Below are 18780 nucleotides of genomic sequence, written 5' to 3' on the forward strand. Positions count from 1 at the left end.
CCTGGAGGAGTGGTCACAGCACAACAACTTGTAGTTTATTGGCCATTTTGGGCTAATTCCTAGCTCTTTCATCTTCCTGACTTAAAACCCACATTTGCATGGTTTTGCACTTGTATTTTACTCAGCCAAGCTCCTTGTGGTGTCCTGCAGAGTACTGCAAGCAGCAGAGCGACAAAAAAGTGACTTTTCACCTGATATAAGTATTTTTTTCTCTGCATTTTCTCCTGCAACTGCTAGTCTCACCAAAAAGTGATTTCTAGCATTTCTGAGCTGTTTGCTGCATACTAAAACTGTTTTTTGCCGTTTTGCTGTTAGCACTTGATTAAATCATTTAAGTCTTTTTTTTGTGCTGTTTAACTGTTGTAGGCTACACACTAAAGTGCGCTAGCCTGATATAAGCATTTTTTTTGTTAAAATTCATTGTATCCCTGTCTAAAAAAAATATATTCTTGTTTCCCACCTTTTCTAAGCTAGTCTAGTCCAGTTTTCAGGCTCTGCTGAATTCAGGACTGTGGTATAAGTTCCTCTGTTGCCTATATCCTTACTTGAATAGGAGGAAGTTTCTCTGTGAGAGTGGGGAGCTTGAGCAGCCTATCTGTCCCTGGAGGGGTGGTCACAGCCCAGCAACTTGTAGTTTATTGGCCATTTTGGGTAATTCCTAGCTCTTTCATCTCCCTGCCTTAAAACCCACATTTGCACGTTTTTGCGCTTGTAGTCTACTCAGCCAAGCTCATCATGGTGTCCTGCAGAGTACTGCAAGCAGCAGAGCGACAAAAGAGTGACTTTTCACCTGATATAAGTTTTTTTCTCTGCATTTTATTCTGCGTCTGCTAGTCTTGCCGAAAAGCAATTTCTAGCATTTCTGAGCTGTTTGCTACATACTACAACTGTTTTTTTGCTGTTTTGCTTTTAGCGCTTGATTAAGTCATTTTTTGTGCTGTTTAACTGTTGTAGGCTACACACTAAAGTGCGCTAGCCTGATATAAGCATTTAAAGTGTTTTTTGTAAAAAAATCATTGTATCCCTGTCTAAAAAGAAAAAAAAATATTATTTTTTCCCGCCTTTTCTAAGCTAGTCTAGTCCAGTTTTCAGGCTCTGCTGAATTCAGGACTGTGGTATATGTTCCTGTGTTGCCCATATCCTTACTTGAATAGGAGGAAGTTTCTCTGTTCACCAGTGAGAGTGGGGAGCTTTGAGCAGCCTATCTGTCCCTGGAGGAGTGGTCACAGCCCAGTAACTTGTAGTTTATTGGCCGTTTTGGGCTAATTCCTAGCTCTTTCTTCTCCCTGCCTTAAAACCCACATTTGCATGGTTTTGCGTGGGTTAGCTAGGGTTAAACTATTTCAGGCTTCACGAAGTCTGCTCTTCAATTTTTCCCTTAGAACTAGTCAAACTCTCAAATTAAGCACAATACCTTTCCTTTTACAGCCCAGCACTTGCTCCAAGCTCTCAGTAAGCACTAATAAATGCAAACACAAACACCTCCCCCTTTACTATACAATAGTACAAGGTTCCCTAGTTTGCCCCTACCAGACAATCAGTAAAGCAGTTCAGCTACCCATACAGGCATGTCCAAAGGGCAGTTTCAGGTATACTCTCCAGGCCAGCTGGTGAATCTGGGAATCTTGAGGCAATGTTACAATTGCCTCATGTACACGGACAACCCTCTCCTCCTTCCAACAAACACAAATGTATGTGAGAGATGCAATTATACAGCCAAACTGGAGGCCAGGCTCTCTCAACCCATGACTGGAACAGTCAGCCAGGAGGAGAAGGGAAACACTTGCACCACACTTCCAGTCTCATATAAAACAGTCATACATGCACCAGCAAACAACACACATAAATACACAAAAACATACTCGGAGGCTCTAAATAAAAATCTGCCTAAGCAGCAGAGACCTCCAAAGCAGACATCCAAGCAACCTACACCCTCAAACAACAACCACGTATCACATACTTCACAAAGACAGTGTGCCACACAACCACAGCCCTTAAGGCACAACAACACACCCAATACACTAGTAATAGGTGACTCTATTGTCAGGCACACTGACATCCCACTCACTAGACTGAACAAGGAGAAGGTTACTGTAAGCTGCCTGTCGGGTGCCAGGATCTGCCACATAACACAAGCACTCAGGTCACTCCAAAGCAAGTACAAATATGACTCTGTCATTGTACATGTTGGTGTGAATGACCTGAGACATGCCTCCCTGGACTACATGAAAAGAGACATAGAGGAGCTCTCTGATCATGTAGCCCAGGCCGGTATGACCCTGACCCTGAGTAGCATCTTGCCCCAACCAAGTAACCCTGAGTAGCATCTTGCCCTCACCAAGAATGATGCCACAGTACAAAGAAAAAATGATCAGTTTTAACAATTGGCTAAGCTACTGGTGTCGTTCAACGGGGATCCAGTGTCTGTTAGCCTGGGACGACATGCTCGACAAGCCACACTGCTTCGCCAGGGATGGCTTGCACCTGTCGCCCCTAGGCTTTCGAATACTGGCCAAGGCTCTTGCCAGACCCATAGTGCCTTTTTTAGGCAAGGCTCAAAAGACAAACCCACCTCCATAAACAACACAGGAAACCAGAAACTGAGGGTAATGCTACTTAATGCCAGTAGTCTAAACCTCAAAAATGCATGCACTCGAGGCACTCCTTAGCATGGAGCAAATTGATATCCGTACAGTAACAGAAACCTGGTACATAGCTCCAGAGAGCACCCCAGCACTACCAGGCTACAACTCATACCATACCTTTCGGCCCAAGAACCCGGACCGAAATACAAAAGGAGGAGGTGTGTCCATTTTCATAAAGGATGCCCACACCTCCAGGTTAGTAGCACAGCACGAGGCCTCGGAGACCATCCATGTGCAACTATCAGTGGGCAAAGCTGCTTTTCAGATCGTAGCCTGCTACAGACCACCTACCTTGTCTCAAGACCCCCACTCAGCATTCCTGAGAACATTGGAAAATAAAAAGGTCCTACCTAACACCATGATATTGGGAGATTTCAACTACACAAACACTGACTGGGATAACTACTCAAGTACAAACTCCTTTGCCCAATGCTTCCTACAGTTTATTAACTCAAACGCCCTGGAACAGCTGGTCACCACGCCCACAAGAGGTGACAACATACTGGACCTGATCATCACCAACATGGGGGATCAGTGCTCCACACCAGAGTTAAACCCCTCGCTGGTAAGATCAGATCATAAACTAATCACACTGGACATCCACATCCCGACCCCACCCCCAGTCAAGGAAACCACTGTGAAAAACTTTTCAAAAGCCAACTTCACACTTCTCAAGAATGAGGTGGAAAGTTTCATAGCCCCCTTGCTAAAGGATAATGCTGCCCAAACCACAGAATCCTTTACAAGTGCATTCTATGAGCATCTACAGTGATGCATAGAGCCATCCCAAGTAAAACCAAGACTCACTCCTCCAAAAAAAAGGAAACCAGTCTGGTGGTCCCCAGCCATAAATAAGCTATACAACAGAAGGAGGAAACTACTACATGATAGAGCTAAATCCCAAAAAGGAAAAGCATCACAGATCAATATTAGCAAGAAACTATGATCCCTCATAAAATATCCAAGGCCAGTTTCAAAAGAAAAATTGCCAAGGACTCTAAAGATAACCATAAAGCCTTCTTTAGCTATGCCAAAAATCTAGGTGGCAACTCTCAGATATGCTCTGAGCTAGTGCAAAATGGAAAAAATACACTGAACCAACTGACATTGCCGACATTCTGACTGACAAGTTCAGTGCAAACTTTACCCCCCCTCACCCCCAAAAGGGCCCGTGTCAATCCCAGAAGAATGCAGAGCCCCAGACATCATGGACACGCAGGTAAAAACAGCCCTCTCCAAAGCTAAGAACACAGCATCAATGGAATCGGATAGTATCCCAGGCTGCGTCTTACACGAACTCCAAAAGGAACTAAACCCTCACCTAAATTCACTGTTCAGACTCAGCCTTACGACAGGCTATGTACCCAAAGAATGGCATACAGCAACAATCATCCTGCTCCACAAGGGTGATTCCACAATGGAACCTGGGAACTATCGTCCTATAAGCCTGACTAGCCTGGTCTGCAAAGCTATGGAGCGAATCAACATGGAACTCATAAACAGAGACATTGGAAACCTACAGACACTGGTCCCTACCCAATTTGGCTTTCTTAAAGGCAGATGCTGCCTCGTAAACCTAGTTGACTTCTTTGAAACAGTTACCAAGGCCACAGATGAAGGGAAGGTAGTCCACACAGCCTACCCGGACCTCACTAAGGCCTTCAACACCATTCCACACTTTGGCATCATAGATAAGCTCACCAGCTTGAACATTAACCCCTATGTCACGAGATGGGTGGCCAACTGTCTCATGGATAAAACACACATGGTCAGAGTCGTGGGTGCCATGTCCGACTCTAAACCAGTTACAAGTGGCGTCCCACAGGGCTCGGTCCTGGGACCCCCTCCTGTTCAGTATATACTTCTCTGAGGTACAGGCAAGCATGGGAGGACTATGGCTGACAAAGTTTGCAGATGACTGCAAACTGGGGGCCATAATCGACTCACCGGCTGACACAGACATCCTCCAGAAGGGTCTCACAGAGACAGATACTTGGTGTCAAAACCATGGCCTCAAGCTGAATGCCAAAAAATGCATAGTCATCCCCTTTGGGAAAAACAAAGTGCCCACGAATTATCACATAGGTGGTAATCCACTAAGTACGGAAGATGTAATTAGGGACCTAGGGACCCAAGTAGATAGCAACCTCTCCTTTGATAATCACATTGCCAAAGTGGTTAGAAATTCCTTCTATGTAGCCCACCTAATCATGAAAGGGTTCACCTCTAGATCAAGAGGTCATTGTGCTCCTCTACTCATCACTCATTAGGCCCATAATAGAGTACAATGCCCCATTTGGAATGTACCTTACTCGACACCTGCAACAGCTGGAAAGATCACAGAAGTACCTCACCAAGAGGATCATGGGCCTCAAAGAGATGCCCTATGCAGCTCGTCTAAAAAAACTCCAGCTTTACTCGGTTGCTTACTGCCTGCTCAGAGGTGATCTCTGCCTGACGTATAAGGCCATGTCCAACCCGAAATTAATGGACATGCTCCACTTCAAGAAAACCAAATCTCTTAGAGCCACATGCTCCAGTGAACTAAACCTCAGCACAACAATAAACAGGACATGCTGCAGGGATAGATTCCTGTCTTAGAGACATCCCTTGCTCTGGAATAGAATCCCAGTTTATGTTAGGCAGAGCCCCTCGCTGACTCTCTTCAAGAGAAATCTTGATGAGTGGATGGGAAATCGTAAATTTACCCCTGGGATCACTTCAGTGGCCCTGCTAGACATAGGCCCAGGAAACTAATTTAAAAGGGAGGCGAAAGCCAACACATTCTGGCTAGGCTTATAAATGCCCTTGGGCAGATAGCCTAGTACCTACCTATGAACCTATGAAGATGGCATTCTGTTGAAGATGGGGGTTGTTGCAGGCCATTGTAGGGGCAGCACAGTTGAACATGGTGCCCCAGTGGCACTTAAGGTTGGCTTCAGGCATTAGTGGATGTGTGGACTGAGAACTTACATTTTCTTTTCTTTTGCAGGAGGAGACATAGAATTTTAATTGTTTAGTAATGATGCAGGTGATGGAGGAGCATAGGCTTTGGTAGCCATGTACACAGGGTAGGGGGTTTTGATTAGCTGTTCCATGCATTTAATTGAATTTGTGTATTGTACATGGATTGGTGTAAGGGTGTGTGTGTGCATGTGTGTGTTGTATTGGTAAATGTATATATGATATATTTCGATAAATATATGTATGTGCATGTGTATATAATATACACACTAGGTGTAAACATGTATCGGCAGTGTTGCATGTGTGGCAGAATGGCTTGATATAGGGACTACTTTTCTGTGGTAGTGTCAAGCAAGTTATCTGGTTATTTAACATTTGGTCAAATGCTCTTAAGGCTTTTGGAGGCTTGGTTTTGTTGTCAGATTCCAGTACTAAGCATCACAGTTAAAGGTAGAGGGTTGAAAGGCTCATGCTTTTGATGTTTGGGGAGGGGCATAGCCTGTTGGTTCATTAATTAAAATTATGGGTCAGATTCAGTAGTAGAGGGGCTGCATGTCCTCCCTGTAGCCGCATGTGTACAAGGGGGTTTCACATGCATGGTGTGAGTTAGGGGGGGTTCTGGTTGAAGTTTATTGTATGGCCTGCTCTGTTTGGTTGAGAGGCAGGGCTGGTCCATATATAACTGCTCAGGCATACCTTTCAACTGTACAGATTTCATGGAATGGCCAGAATTTGTTTCATATTTGGGGGTTGTTTCATAGAGTTGGGGTTTTGACAATTGGTGACAAAGCATTAAAGACTGGAATTTAGAAAATAATGACTGACATTTTACTTTAGCACTTTATACCATTCAGCGGATATATTGGTTCCCCTTTTATTTATGGCTTGTAAACACTTTTGCTCTAAGATCGAAAAGTTTGAGTTTTGTCCACATTACATGGGCTAACAGGCTGAGAGATATGTATTTAGAGCTTTTGCTTGTTATTGTTTGCAAGTTAAGGGGAACAAATGAGCAAATGTGGGACACATACTAATGATATTATGGCATATCAACAGTTTCAGCTGGTAAGTTTAAGCTGATTAAAATAAAAAAAAAAAAAAGGTGGTGGGGAAGGGTAGAAGAGTAGGAGGGGAGCCTAAGTCATATTTACATTGGAAGAGTTATGGGGGCATTATGACTATGGGTCATCTTGACAGCACTCAAAGTTTAACATATTTTGCTTTGTGGGAATGAATTTACAGCGCTTTTCTTTTGCAGATCAATGAGGAGTAAGTTGGAGTGATGGGGGATGACATCGTAAAAGGAGGTGCCCAGAGTCTCATAATTCGGTGGCCTGACGTCTTGGATGTTGCTTAGATGGAGTGGTGTACAAGTAGGGTGCAGATGGATGAGGTGCAGAGCTGATGTGCCTGGTGACCAGAGGGATGTTGACCCGACAGGTGAGAGAGCCGTTTACAACGAATGTCGGCTGCGGGAGCAATATGTACCGAGGTCACACTTTTCAGCAAACATTTGTTGTTGTGTGTTTCTCTCTTGCAGTTACAAGGTGATATCTTTACATTTGTGCTTGAGGGAGGGTAGTCATTAGGACTGAAGCTCTTACGTCATTATTGGTACATGGGGTATTCATTGAAATGGGGCAGGTTATAGGAGTATTACCATGGAAACATACCATTCATTGCAAGGTATGGGTATAATTATGCTTACTCTGAAGGAGGTATGAGGAGGGTAATTCGGCTAGGCAGTTCAGATCATGCAGAGGTTAAGGAGAGCGTGTCAAGTGCTCCTAGAGGAAAGGATTTGTCAGTTAGGTTTAAGGGTATAGTTATGGTTATCTATATCTATATAGGTTGGACTGAGATCTAAGTAAAGATACTGTGTGAAGTTTTCATCTTTGGTAACATTTTGATTAATAGCAAGTCTCAGTTATGAGAGGGTAGGGACGACGATGTGAGGTTGCGGTCAATGATCTGGAGGGCAAGTTGGTTGTGTGAGGGTCAACCTTTTCAGGTAGGAGAGGCAGTGAGGTGGTCAGAGTACTTTAGTGCTGGGCATGATTGGTGGGTTTGCAGGTACTGGGTCATTGTTGGTCAGGTCCTATTTCTTTTAGTTGTGGCTAGGTTTAGCCAGGTGGGGCCTTAGCAGATACTGCTTTGGGGGGGGGGGTGTTGAAGGTTATGCAGATGTTAGCTGTTTCCAGCTATCAGCATCTTAATCAAGTGCATAGTATTGTGCTATCTTGACTTTGGCTGGTTTTCAGTGGTTTGATGGGTCGACTTGGATTGAGTGGGTAGAGGGACAGAGGTTGAATATGATAAGATGGGTTTTCTTTGATGAGGTGTAGATTTCAGTTCAAGGGCTTATAGCTTCTGTGGCATTTGGTTATGGCTAGATGGTGGCATTACGGAAAGGTTGAGCAATGGTTAGTGGCTTGAAGGAAGTGGACTAAAAAGAAATGTATTTTGTTGGAGTGGATGTTCCAGTGTGGAACAGTGGGGTGACAGGTAATTCTACTTTATTTAGTTTCATTAAGGTGTGTTTCAGTGCTGGTATGTCAAGGCGCGGGGTTGATGACGTGGTTCTGATGTACCTTATAGATGGGTACACCGAATGATGTTTGGCTTAACCCTTCCCGTTATGGGAGGTAGTTGGATGAACAATTGTGGGTAGAGTGGAGGGGGAACAGCCTTGTCAGGCTGGTTGGCAGAGAAGAGGGACAGGCTTGCCCTCTTCTGTTCCCCCTCTGGTTTCTGGATGTTCATTCCAAGGATTTCAGGGAAAGGAAAATGAGCAGCTGGAGGAAGTTTGCTGAATAGATAAGCAAGCGGAGGTAAGGACGCTGCTTATTTTGGTTAGAAAGTAATTCAATGAATGGTGAAGTGAGATGGGGACGCTGCTTCATAAGTAAAGTAAGTGAGTAGAGGTATGGACTCTGCTTACTGGGTCAGGATGAGTAAGGTCATGTTGTCCTGATTTATTGGTTGGATGTGTAATTCAATAAATGGGATATGAAGTGAGTCTTGGATGCTGCTTCATAAGTAGTAAGCGAGCAGAGGTATGGACGCTGCTTACTGGGTCAGGATGAGTAAGGTCATGCCGTCCTGATTTATTGGTTGGATGTGTAATTCAATAAATGGGATATGAAGTGAGTCTTGGATGCTGCTTCATAAGTAGTAAGCGAGCAGAGGTATGGACGCTGCTTACTGGGCAGTATGAGTAGGTACGCTGTCCTGTTTAACATTACAAGGATGCTTATGTGGTGTTTAGAATCAACTATACTATGCACAGTTGTAATTAATAAATGTGGTGATTAAAACTATGTTATGGAAGTTATAATAAAGGTCGTCAAATGCCATTCGGTGTGATGTGTTTATTGAAGGGGACCGGGACCACTTATTCCTGTCTGCTATATTTTTTATATGTTGTATATGCAGCACACACACACAAAAACATGCACATGCGTATACTTTCATATTTAAGTATTTATATGATATATCTAGGAAAAGCAAAAAGGAATCTGTTTCAGTTGTGTAAACATCTTTAGACAAGATTTTCAAAATGTTTTCATCCAATGTGGCTTCAGAATTAGTGAAACCATCCTTAATGAGCTGTCACTCGCTGCATGATGCTGTACGTCACATCCCACTAACATGTAAACCTAAAAAGGCAGAACACAAAAACAACATTGCTTTGCAGCACATTGCCTCTTTTCTTTTCCTTTCACCTTTTATATTAAAATGCATTCTGTGAAAAGCTATCATGAAGACACTGTAAACAGGCAGTGCACATGATGCGTCTTACCTTACTAAGCTGTTTGCACTGTCAGGGTCTCTTGCTGTCACTTCGCCAACTACAGTCCCAATGTCAGCATTTTCATAAACTTCCATAACATAAGCAGGTTCTGTAAAAAGGGGAGGTTCATCCACATCTCCTACAGTAATTTTAAGTGTTGTCATATCTTTAAAGGGTCCAAAGTTAATGAAGCGAGAATCCACATTTGTATTTGCTCCTTCAATATTCAATGTATAGGTTTTCTTCTTTTCATAGTTGAGAGGCTAAAACAAAGAGAATAATGAGCATTGTTATATCTTTTGCATATATTCTTTCTAGTTCATAACAACTATGTGTAAGTAAAAAAAAAATACTAATCTCTAAATGCATCATCTTTCCTATCCTTCCATTTAGAAACCTTCATCTTTTGAAGTTATATATTTTATTACTGTTTCTACAGATGCTATTTTAAATGCACATTAGCTGATCTCTTTTATTTATGCATTTTCTTTGTTATCTACTTAATTCTAAAATACTTTTATCAGGTTTCTAAAGGTACTAACCTAAGGACAGCTTCAGGTGCATGCATGTATTGAAACTTTTATTTGTTTAACTATTTTAATAAAATAATATAATGTTCTAAAAATATTCAACATGTAAATGTTGTACTGAAAAATACAAGGGATATATTATCATAAAAGGTAAAGTTATTGTTGAGAAATATAATGCAATGCAAATTAAATTTTAGTTCTTCTGAACAAATACATATTTTATACCCTGTGTACATCAACTCATCAAAACCCTTTTAAACCTTACAATGGGCATCTAGCTTTTGATTCAGCTAATCAATTCTTATCCACTATTTTAGTGGTCCATATTAGCAAGTATTAGCTTGGGTGCAATATGTCCTCTCAAAGGCTGTTAAAGTGGCAGAACAGTGGTACAACAGATAGCATTGTTGCCTCACAGAAAGAGGTTCTCCAGTTTGATTTTTGGCTGGGGTTTCTTCTGTGCAGAGTCTGCATGTCCTCCCTGTATTTGCTTGGGATTCCTCTGGGTACTCAAGTTTCCTCTCATATACCAAGGACTTGCAGTAGGTGGACTGGACACTCTAATCTGGCCATAGGTATGAGTATGTATGTGAAAAAGTGATATGGAAGAACTGGAGCAGGACTAGCTGCTCAGAAGTTTAAACTTTGGCACTAGAAAATAGTCACTATTGAAGTGACATCCTGACCCATGTGCAAAAATGGGAGAAAGGGGTTATAGATGAACAGATGGCTGGATGTTGAAAATCTGAAGAGGATTACAGCACATAAGTAAAAAACTGAGGCTGCTACATTTTGAATAGGAAACACACTGCTATATGTTATCTACTCATATATCCAAAATGCACTAATGATTATTAATTGGCTTTCATGATGAAGATATAATCCTAAGGTGTTGTCATGTAAATAATATTAACATTTATATTTTATTATTTATTATTTTGACATTCATTAGGATTTATCTCCTCAGTTAAATGAAAATACAATATGTATCTGATAAAATAAGTTAAGTGCTATCAATTTTGTACTATGATCAAAATTAATTCAGTGAAAGTTTGAAACACCATCTGCATTTTCTGGAAATTTGTACCTTCTTGATATTGCTTGCTCTGAAACAGTATCATAAATAAATATAATAAAATATTTTCTTTCCCATTAACTTGATGAATATAAAAGGCAATCAGAATTAATGCATAATCTGCAGCATTTCAAATACAATTTGCCACATGGGGCAGAACTTTAAAACTGTGACCCATGTATGTAACAATTCTTGAGAATAATATGATGAAATGTCTTCTGATCTGTGAAGGTGGCATCATCAAAATTACATTTCTTGAGTATGCTTCATCAGAGGTTAAGTTCAGACAATACCAACAAAATTCAGTGTATTATTCTTTCCTCTGCAGTTGCAGTACTGAATGTGTTATGTTGAAGGGCCACATGTCCTACTCTCCAGAATTATACAACAAACTCATTCAGAAACAAAGAATGAAGAATAGTTAAATTTCCTGACTGTACTTGACGAAACACCATACTACCGTGTTACTTCATACATTTATAGTGATGCTTTTTTAATAAACAAGAGAGAGATCCTTTTGCTTGCTCTTTATTTTTTTTTTCATTTATTTTTTTTCTGGTGTTAGCAGCCAAAAACAACTTGTAGGTAATCTTAAATGCATTTGTTCTTTAATGCCCTCTGTATTAGGATATAGTGCGGATTCATAGCCAGAATGATGAAAGCAGATATTACACCAGAGATACATGAATAGGAGCAAAGAAAGAAATGCAGATAGATTAGATAGATAAATAGATAGATAGATAGATAGATAGATAGATAGATAGATAGATAGATAGACAGACAGACAGCATCATTACGGTAGAAGGTAAACAAACACTATATTTATGCTGTACAGATGGAAACTACCAACATATAGCCTTATGAGTGCAAATATAGTGAAGACACTGTTAGCTTCACTGATGAGAAGACAGTTCTATCTGTGTAACATTATGGAGGGACAACAGTTCATTTCAACGGGTAGGGTCAGGAATGAAAAAAATGAGATAAGGCAAAAGCTAGGCCAAAATTATTATGATGACTTGGCCAGGGATCCCTTTAGATATCCTAGTAATAATAAAAAATATTCAGTCTGAGTAAGCTGGAGATGCCTCATGTGATCTGTAAACCCACCACCATTAAAAACAAAATAAATACCCACTTATTCTTAGCAGAAATTTATTGAAAAATTATAAAAATAACAAATGCATTCCCTTTCTCTGTCACTAACTATAGGACTCTCTCACATCAGGGCTGCATGTATCTAAGAACTACCTCATAGTCATTGGAGATCATATGAAATCATCATGTGATTCTGCTATATGGACTGAAAGTGGAATTCTAGGCACAGTCTCTGCTGAATGTGCATTGACACAAAAGGATTGCAACAATACCACAAGACCACACAAGGTAACCTGAGAGAGCTTCCAACATACACTGATGCCACTGGTACAGGCATTTATAGCAGATAAGAATACAAAACTGCGTGAAACCAAAACCAGTTTGAAAGACTAAGAGAATATCAAGGAACTGAGTCCAATCCATTCAAACCAACAGGTAAAATACCAGTAGGCTATTTATGCTGCCAGACTGCTTTTAGATAAAATTGAAACTGCTACAACTGCAAAAGACACTAAGGTTAGTCAATTTACATATGACTGTTACGGAAACTGTGTTTTGTTTTTTATGTTTATGTCCAAAGGTAGATGTCTGAGTTTGCAAAACATAAGGACCTCGACTTTATATTCTGGTGGCATTATCTTGAGATGGTTGTAACCTTACCAATGCTTAAATCAGCACAATGTGAAAAGTTGTAGAACATGTACCTGTACTCAATGATGTCAGTGTTTTTCCACTTCTTCAGTTGTGGGTTTTCTGACTATTCTAGGAGGGATGTGGTATATACCTTGCAGAAGCATCCAAACTGCCATATGAGGTGCTGATGAAATTCAAAATGGGACTTTGTGATGAAACCTGCTCCTTCTAAATTTGTCAAGGTGGATCATGAACTGCAAAGAGCAGATGAGGAGGTGGTGATGATATAACTGAAGCACATACACCCAAGAAGTGGAGGGCACTGCCCTATTTACATTCCCATATTTCTGAACAATACTGGATTTGATGAGATTACGGGTGGTATTTGTAGTCCTTATGTGAATGCATGAACTCTACTCACACTGTCTGCAAATGAGCACAGTAAAGCTATGATTCATACAGGCCACTTATGCTAACACACGATGGCCATGATTAAGCATAAGCAAATGAAGTCATAACGAGATGCAAATGGGAAATAATGTAAACAGCATGTAGTAGTGAAGCCTTTGCCTGCCTATTTGCAATTCATAGTCAAAAATTTTGCAATTTTCAACACTGTCCAAAGTTTCATTATAAAAAGAGGAGTTAAACCTATTCTATCTACTTTGCAATCTTTGGTGGTGCTGTCACTTGCTGCTAGCCTGGCCATTTCCTGGTGTGAGCTGCTCGTCTTGACTGTACCAAAAATACTTGCACCCTGCATTGTTCACAATTCAAGAAGGTGGAGATACAGAAAGAGAATCCTTCAGTATAAGTTTGACAATTAGGAGAAAATTGAGATACAGAAAGAGAATCCTTCAGTATAAGTTTGACAATTAGGAGAAAATTGATAGGTTCTGGATGAACAGGGATATTGTAAGGGTATTAGAGAGTTTTTATGGTCTCTACAGGGTTACTGAGGGAATGCGTGACCTTCCTATGCCTCTGGATACAATGGTATGTATAACCCTCAATATACTTGCCTTGCAGACTTTCCAGATACAGCCTGGGAACACGTTTAGTATCTCATAGGCTTCTGCCTCATGGATACTGCAGCAGTTCCTGTATGTACTCTTGCCATGTATGGACCAGTACATCTATTTCATGGTATCACCTGAGAACTGAGCCAGGACTATGTGTGCCTTGTGTGGGGTGGCACATTTTCTCTTTATTCTACCATATCTAATTAGATATTCATGGTAAAATGTATTGCTGAGTAATAAACCAATTTCTTGTTTGTTTTGTCTCCCCTCCTTTTTCTTCTTTTCTTTAAGGCAGTGGAGTCAAACTCATGGTCCTCAGATCAAGCCATCATAATTTTGGATGAAGGAAGCAACTAAACTACTTTTCTAGCTACATTACCTGCATTTCTTTTTGTTTTAGAGATTTTAGCCCCTCCCTGAGTTTGCTAGTCCTAATGCAGCACCGGTGGTTATTTATGAGTAAAAAAGTGATTGCTCTCAATATCTGGCTTAGTTTTTGGTGTTGTTCAAAAGGGATCCAGTTCCTGTCAGCCTGTGAAGCCATGGTCAACAAACCTCGCTGCTTTGCCAGAGATGGTTTGCACCTGGCACCTCTAGGCTTTTGGCTGCTGGCACAGGCTTTTAACTCCCCCATAATGCCTTTTTTAGGCAAGATCTCAAAAACAACATTACCAATGTGAAATTAGCCAGCTAGAACAAAATAAGAGTCACGCTGCTAACCACTCCCTGGAAACACTTTCATCACTGGAAGATCTAGATGTCTGTGCAATTACAGAAACTTGATTCAAGGCCTCAAAGAGTACCCCGGCCTTGCAAGGCTACAATTTCTTCCACATCTTTGCACCACAAAATAAACGTGTGAAAATCAGAGGAGGCAGTGTTTCTATCTATATTAGAGATATATTCACCTCCAGTCTAGTTAGACTGGACAACTCTATGGAGTTACACCAAGTTCAGGTTACCATGGGTAAGACTCCCATTCAAGTCATAGCCTGTTATAGATCTCCCTCCACGAGTCACGACGCCCATGAAGCCTACATGACCAAACTGAAGACAGTCCAAATTTTACCACTCTGGTTATAGGGAAATTCAATGATCCCACCATCAACTGGGAAACCTATGCTAGCTAGCCAGAATTAACTTGCGCAAAAGTTCCTAGACTTTGTTAACTCAAATGCCTTAGAATAAATTGTTCATACCCCAACAAGAGGAACAAACATTCTAGCTCTAGTCCTAATAACATGTCAAACAGATGCACTGTCAGACACTCATCAGTTAAATACAACCACAAAACAGTCACTTTTGAGCTGGCACTAACACCAGAACTCAAAAAGGGTGAAATCAGACTAAAAAACTTCACCAAGGCAAACTATAACCTCCTATGATCCTATGATCTTATGTTTGAGACCCCAGCTTTAAGGTGATGCTGAATGTCCACTGGTAAAATGGCTCATGACACCACTGAGAAATCCAAGTAGAGATGTAGAAGAAACCTGCAGGAGAGCCCTATCTCAGACTTGTATATTCATTCACATGGTCTTTGTTCTCTTGAGTAGTTATTTTAAGTGCCTGGATGAGTCTGGGTGTACCACACAGTATGACCCTATTACTCCATGCAGGATGTCTACTGCATGTTGTATTCTGCACAACATGACCATGTGCAGTTTTGGTTGTGAATTAACCCATGCTGTCACCACCAATCCCATTTCCAGTCCTGCTATGAGTAAAGATGAGCAGCTGATAGCAGTAGCAAGGAATCCAATGAGACAGGCACCTAGTCCAGTACTACAGACCATAACATTCAGGTTTGTGTCTCCTTTCTTGTAATAGATATAGGTATACATATTATTGTTTATGAAAGTCATGCCCGAGTGCTCGATGATTCCTGTTCAATGATGTTGAAAGACATCATATAAGGAACAATCACATTTTTAACTCTTTTGCACAATGCATTTTAGTAAGCTGGTATATCTAAGTATGAATGTACTGAATGTCCTCAAGCGATACAACTAGCAAAAGTGTTACTTCAGCAATTAATATGAGTTTATGCCTTGTAATGGAATGAATAGTTTTCATACTGTTTTTAATGTTATGCAATGTTTCCTTGATTTCATCTATGCAGTTTGTTAAGCTAATGCACATCTGATTGTTTCATTTTGTCATGCACAATAATTTGTATTCTCACTGACAAAAAAGGAGTGTTTCTTTACATCTACATGAAATAGATTTTGCTCTTTCATTTTCTTGTTAGTGTTTCTCTGAATATGTGAGTATTCCTACTTTTAAGTTGTATGCAACTGCCAGCTGTAACAATAATAATGTACAGAGCATTAATGGTGTTAATCACTGCAATCTTATGATAGGACATACAAATTTCTTTCCACGGTTCCATGAGGTACTAAGCATAACCATTACAGGAATGAAATGCATACAGCTAAGAAGTTTCTCAAGTACCCCCTCTTTTATTTTCTGCCATCATCCTGAAAGTGTTCCTCTGAGTTTGGAGATGATCGTATGAAGGTGGATGTGTTTTCCTCCTCTACAAGTGTAAAGATAATGTCAGCATGTGCTTGACTTTGGGAGGCACTGTCATTACCGACAGAGTTACTATCATGTGGTGGGGTGTGAAATCTCACCATTAAACGTGGGGACTGTCTGCTGCTTTCCTCAGGCTGTAACAATGTTATGATCATCATCTTCAACAGCCATTCTGTTGCTGATATCCTCAAAATGTAATCATATAGTGGAACTATTTGTTTCTGCTGCTGACTCCGTAAAAAATAATTTGAATAAAGAAGCATAAATTAGTTTATGCTGAGTAAGGAGGCGTGGGAGACACTTACAATATACAGTGCCTTTATTGACACTCTTTGCAGATGTGGAAAGTTCATGTGTTAATAGTAATTGTTGTGTGTTTAATGTAATCATTCCATGTCAGCATCCAGATGTCCATATAAACATGTTAATGTTTTTAAACCAACCTTCCTAAGCAGATGTGTGTTGTTGCTGCACACATTAGTAATAAGCAATGTCCACACCTCCTCTGATTATTCCATTCCCATCATCTTCTGTATCACAGTCATCCACATGAATAGAGGCGAGATTTTCCTTATCTGGTTTTTAAGGGATAAGTGTTGGAGCCCTCCACCTTCCCAGGACTGATACAGGCAACTGAAGTCTAACTCACCTTGGCTGTAGCACATCCTACCACATCCTTTCCCTTTTCTTGAACTGTGTTAATATGTGGTTCTTCACTGTTTTCATTATGTTCATTACAACTTGATTACAGGCTTTGCCCTCTCAGCTTCTTTGGGCTCTCCTTTTCCAAATAGATGTTTGCTATAAGCCATGAGGATATGTTTTTTTTTCATGGATGAAGCTGTACTTTCTCTGTCTTGGTCTCTTGTTTTGCATCATTACTGGACATAAGAAGTATGCCACAGTCTTACACACATAATGCAAACAGAAAATATATGATGTAATAATCAGTCAAACAACACAACAATAAAAGCATGTCTGCCATCCTCATTTAAAAAAAGTTAGATGGCACAAATCCCCAAATTGTACACACTTGCAGAGTCTCAGGACATCAAAGTAATGTTGTGTTGAAGTAATGTAAACAAAAAGACGAGCAGTGTGTTAACAAAGACATCCTTCAACTAGCCCATACCCCTTCCTTGTAATCATAATACTGTTATTTTTCATTAGAAATCTTCCAGTAAAGAAACACGTATGTTGAGCCAATAAAGCATCTTTGTAAGTCCAGTACTTCACTAAATCACTGCATTTTTACCATGTCTGCACAAGCACTAAATGAATCTAAAATAAATGATTTTCTCTGTAATCACTAATTATTTCCACTGCTTCTGTATTGAGTTTCCATTTACAAATGACAGCTTTACTGTACTCATTAAAGCCATTGTAATATGCCCATTATATTAGTAAAATAAGCATTGCTTGACATTAACGCAATAACCTTACATCAGCTTGAAATGCTTCATATTAATTTGCAATATTTCTATTACTTTTCTCTAACTTTAGAAAGTATCTCTCTCTCTCTCTCCCATTTATGCACCATGTGGTACATTGGGCAAAGAGCACCTTTCAGCGCTCGTTGTTTCTGTAGCAATTACAGGTTTTACAGGTTCAGGTTGCTAGCCCAAGGCCCATCCCTCCTTGGAGGGTGCACCACACACACTCTCACTTAGGGCCAGTTTAGAGTGTCCAGTCCATCTACTGCACATCTTTGGAATGTGGGAGAAAACCTGAGTACCCAGAGGAAACCCACACAAATGCAGGGAGGACATACATACTCAACACAGAAGGCATGCCAGCTGAGAATCTTAGGTTCATAGGTTCATAGGTTGGTACTAGGCTATCAGCCCTAGGGCCTATACAAGCCTAGCCATAACAATTCCCTGGCTATTTCTTCCCACATTATTTACTTTCCTGGACCCCTGTCTAGCAGGGCGACTGACGTGATCCCTGGGGTGAATTTCCTTTCTCCCATCCAATCGTCAAGGTTCCTCTTGAAGAGGTCCAAAGAGGCACTCTGCTTGACATGTATGGCCGATCTATTCCAGAGTCTGGGGAGTCTCTGGGTCAGGAACCTATCCCTCCAGCATGTTTTGTTTATTGTGATGACAAGGTTTAGATCCCTGGAGCGTGTAGCTCTGAGGGATTGGGATTTCTTTAAGTGTAGCATATCCAACAGCTCTGGGTTTGACATGGCCTTGTATGTTAAGCAGAGATCGCCTCTGAGTAGACGATATGCGACAGAGTATAGCTGGAGTTTTTTAAGGTGGTCAGCGTAGGGCATCTGCTTCTGTGATTCTTTTAGTGAGGTATTTCTGAGGCCTTTCCAGTTGTTGCAGATGTCTTGAGAGGTACATACCAAATGGGGCATTGTATTCTATAATGGGTCTAATGAGGGATGAGTACAGTGGGACAATGACCTCCTTTTTTCTGGATGAAAAGCCCTTCATGATGAGGTGTGCCACATAGAAGGATTTCCTGACTG

At 40.8% G+C, this 18780-nt stretch overlaps 1 protein-coding gene across 4 annotated transcripts in view; it reads right to left on the reverse strand.

Moving 5' to 3' along the window:
- Positions 1-18780, reverse strand: part of CDH18 (cadherin 18) — a 3071238-nt gene that overhangs the window by 613366 nt on the left and 2439092 nt on the right. For all 4 annotated transcript variants that reach the window (XM_044065283.1, XM_044065285.1, XM_044065286.1 and 1 more), the window contains one exon: positions 9412-9665. In XM_044065283.1, the coding sequence (XP_043921218.1) occupies positions 9412-9665 (254 nt within the window). The remainder of the gene's footprint in view (positions 1-9411; positions 9666-18780) is intronic.

The sequence above is a fragment of the Protopterus annectens genome, chromosome 3.part0 (assembly GCF_019279795.1).
Source record: "Protopterus annectens isolate FY-2018-M chromosome 3.part0, PAN1.0, whole genome shotgun sequence".
Classification (NCBI taxonomy): Eukaryota; Metazoa; Chordata; order Ceratodontiformes; family Protopteridae; genus Protopterus; species Protopterus annectens.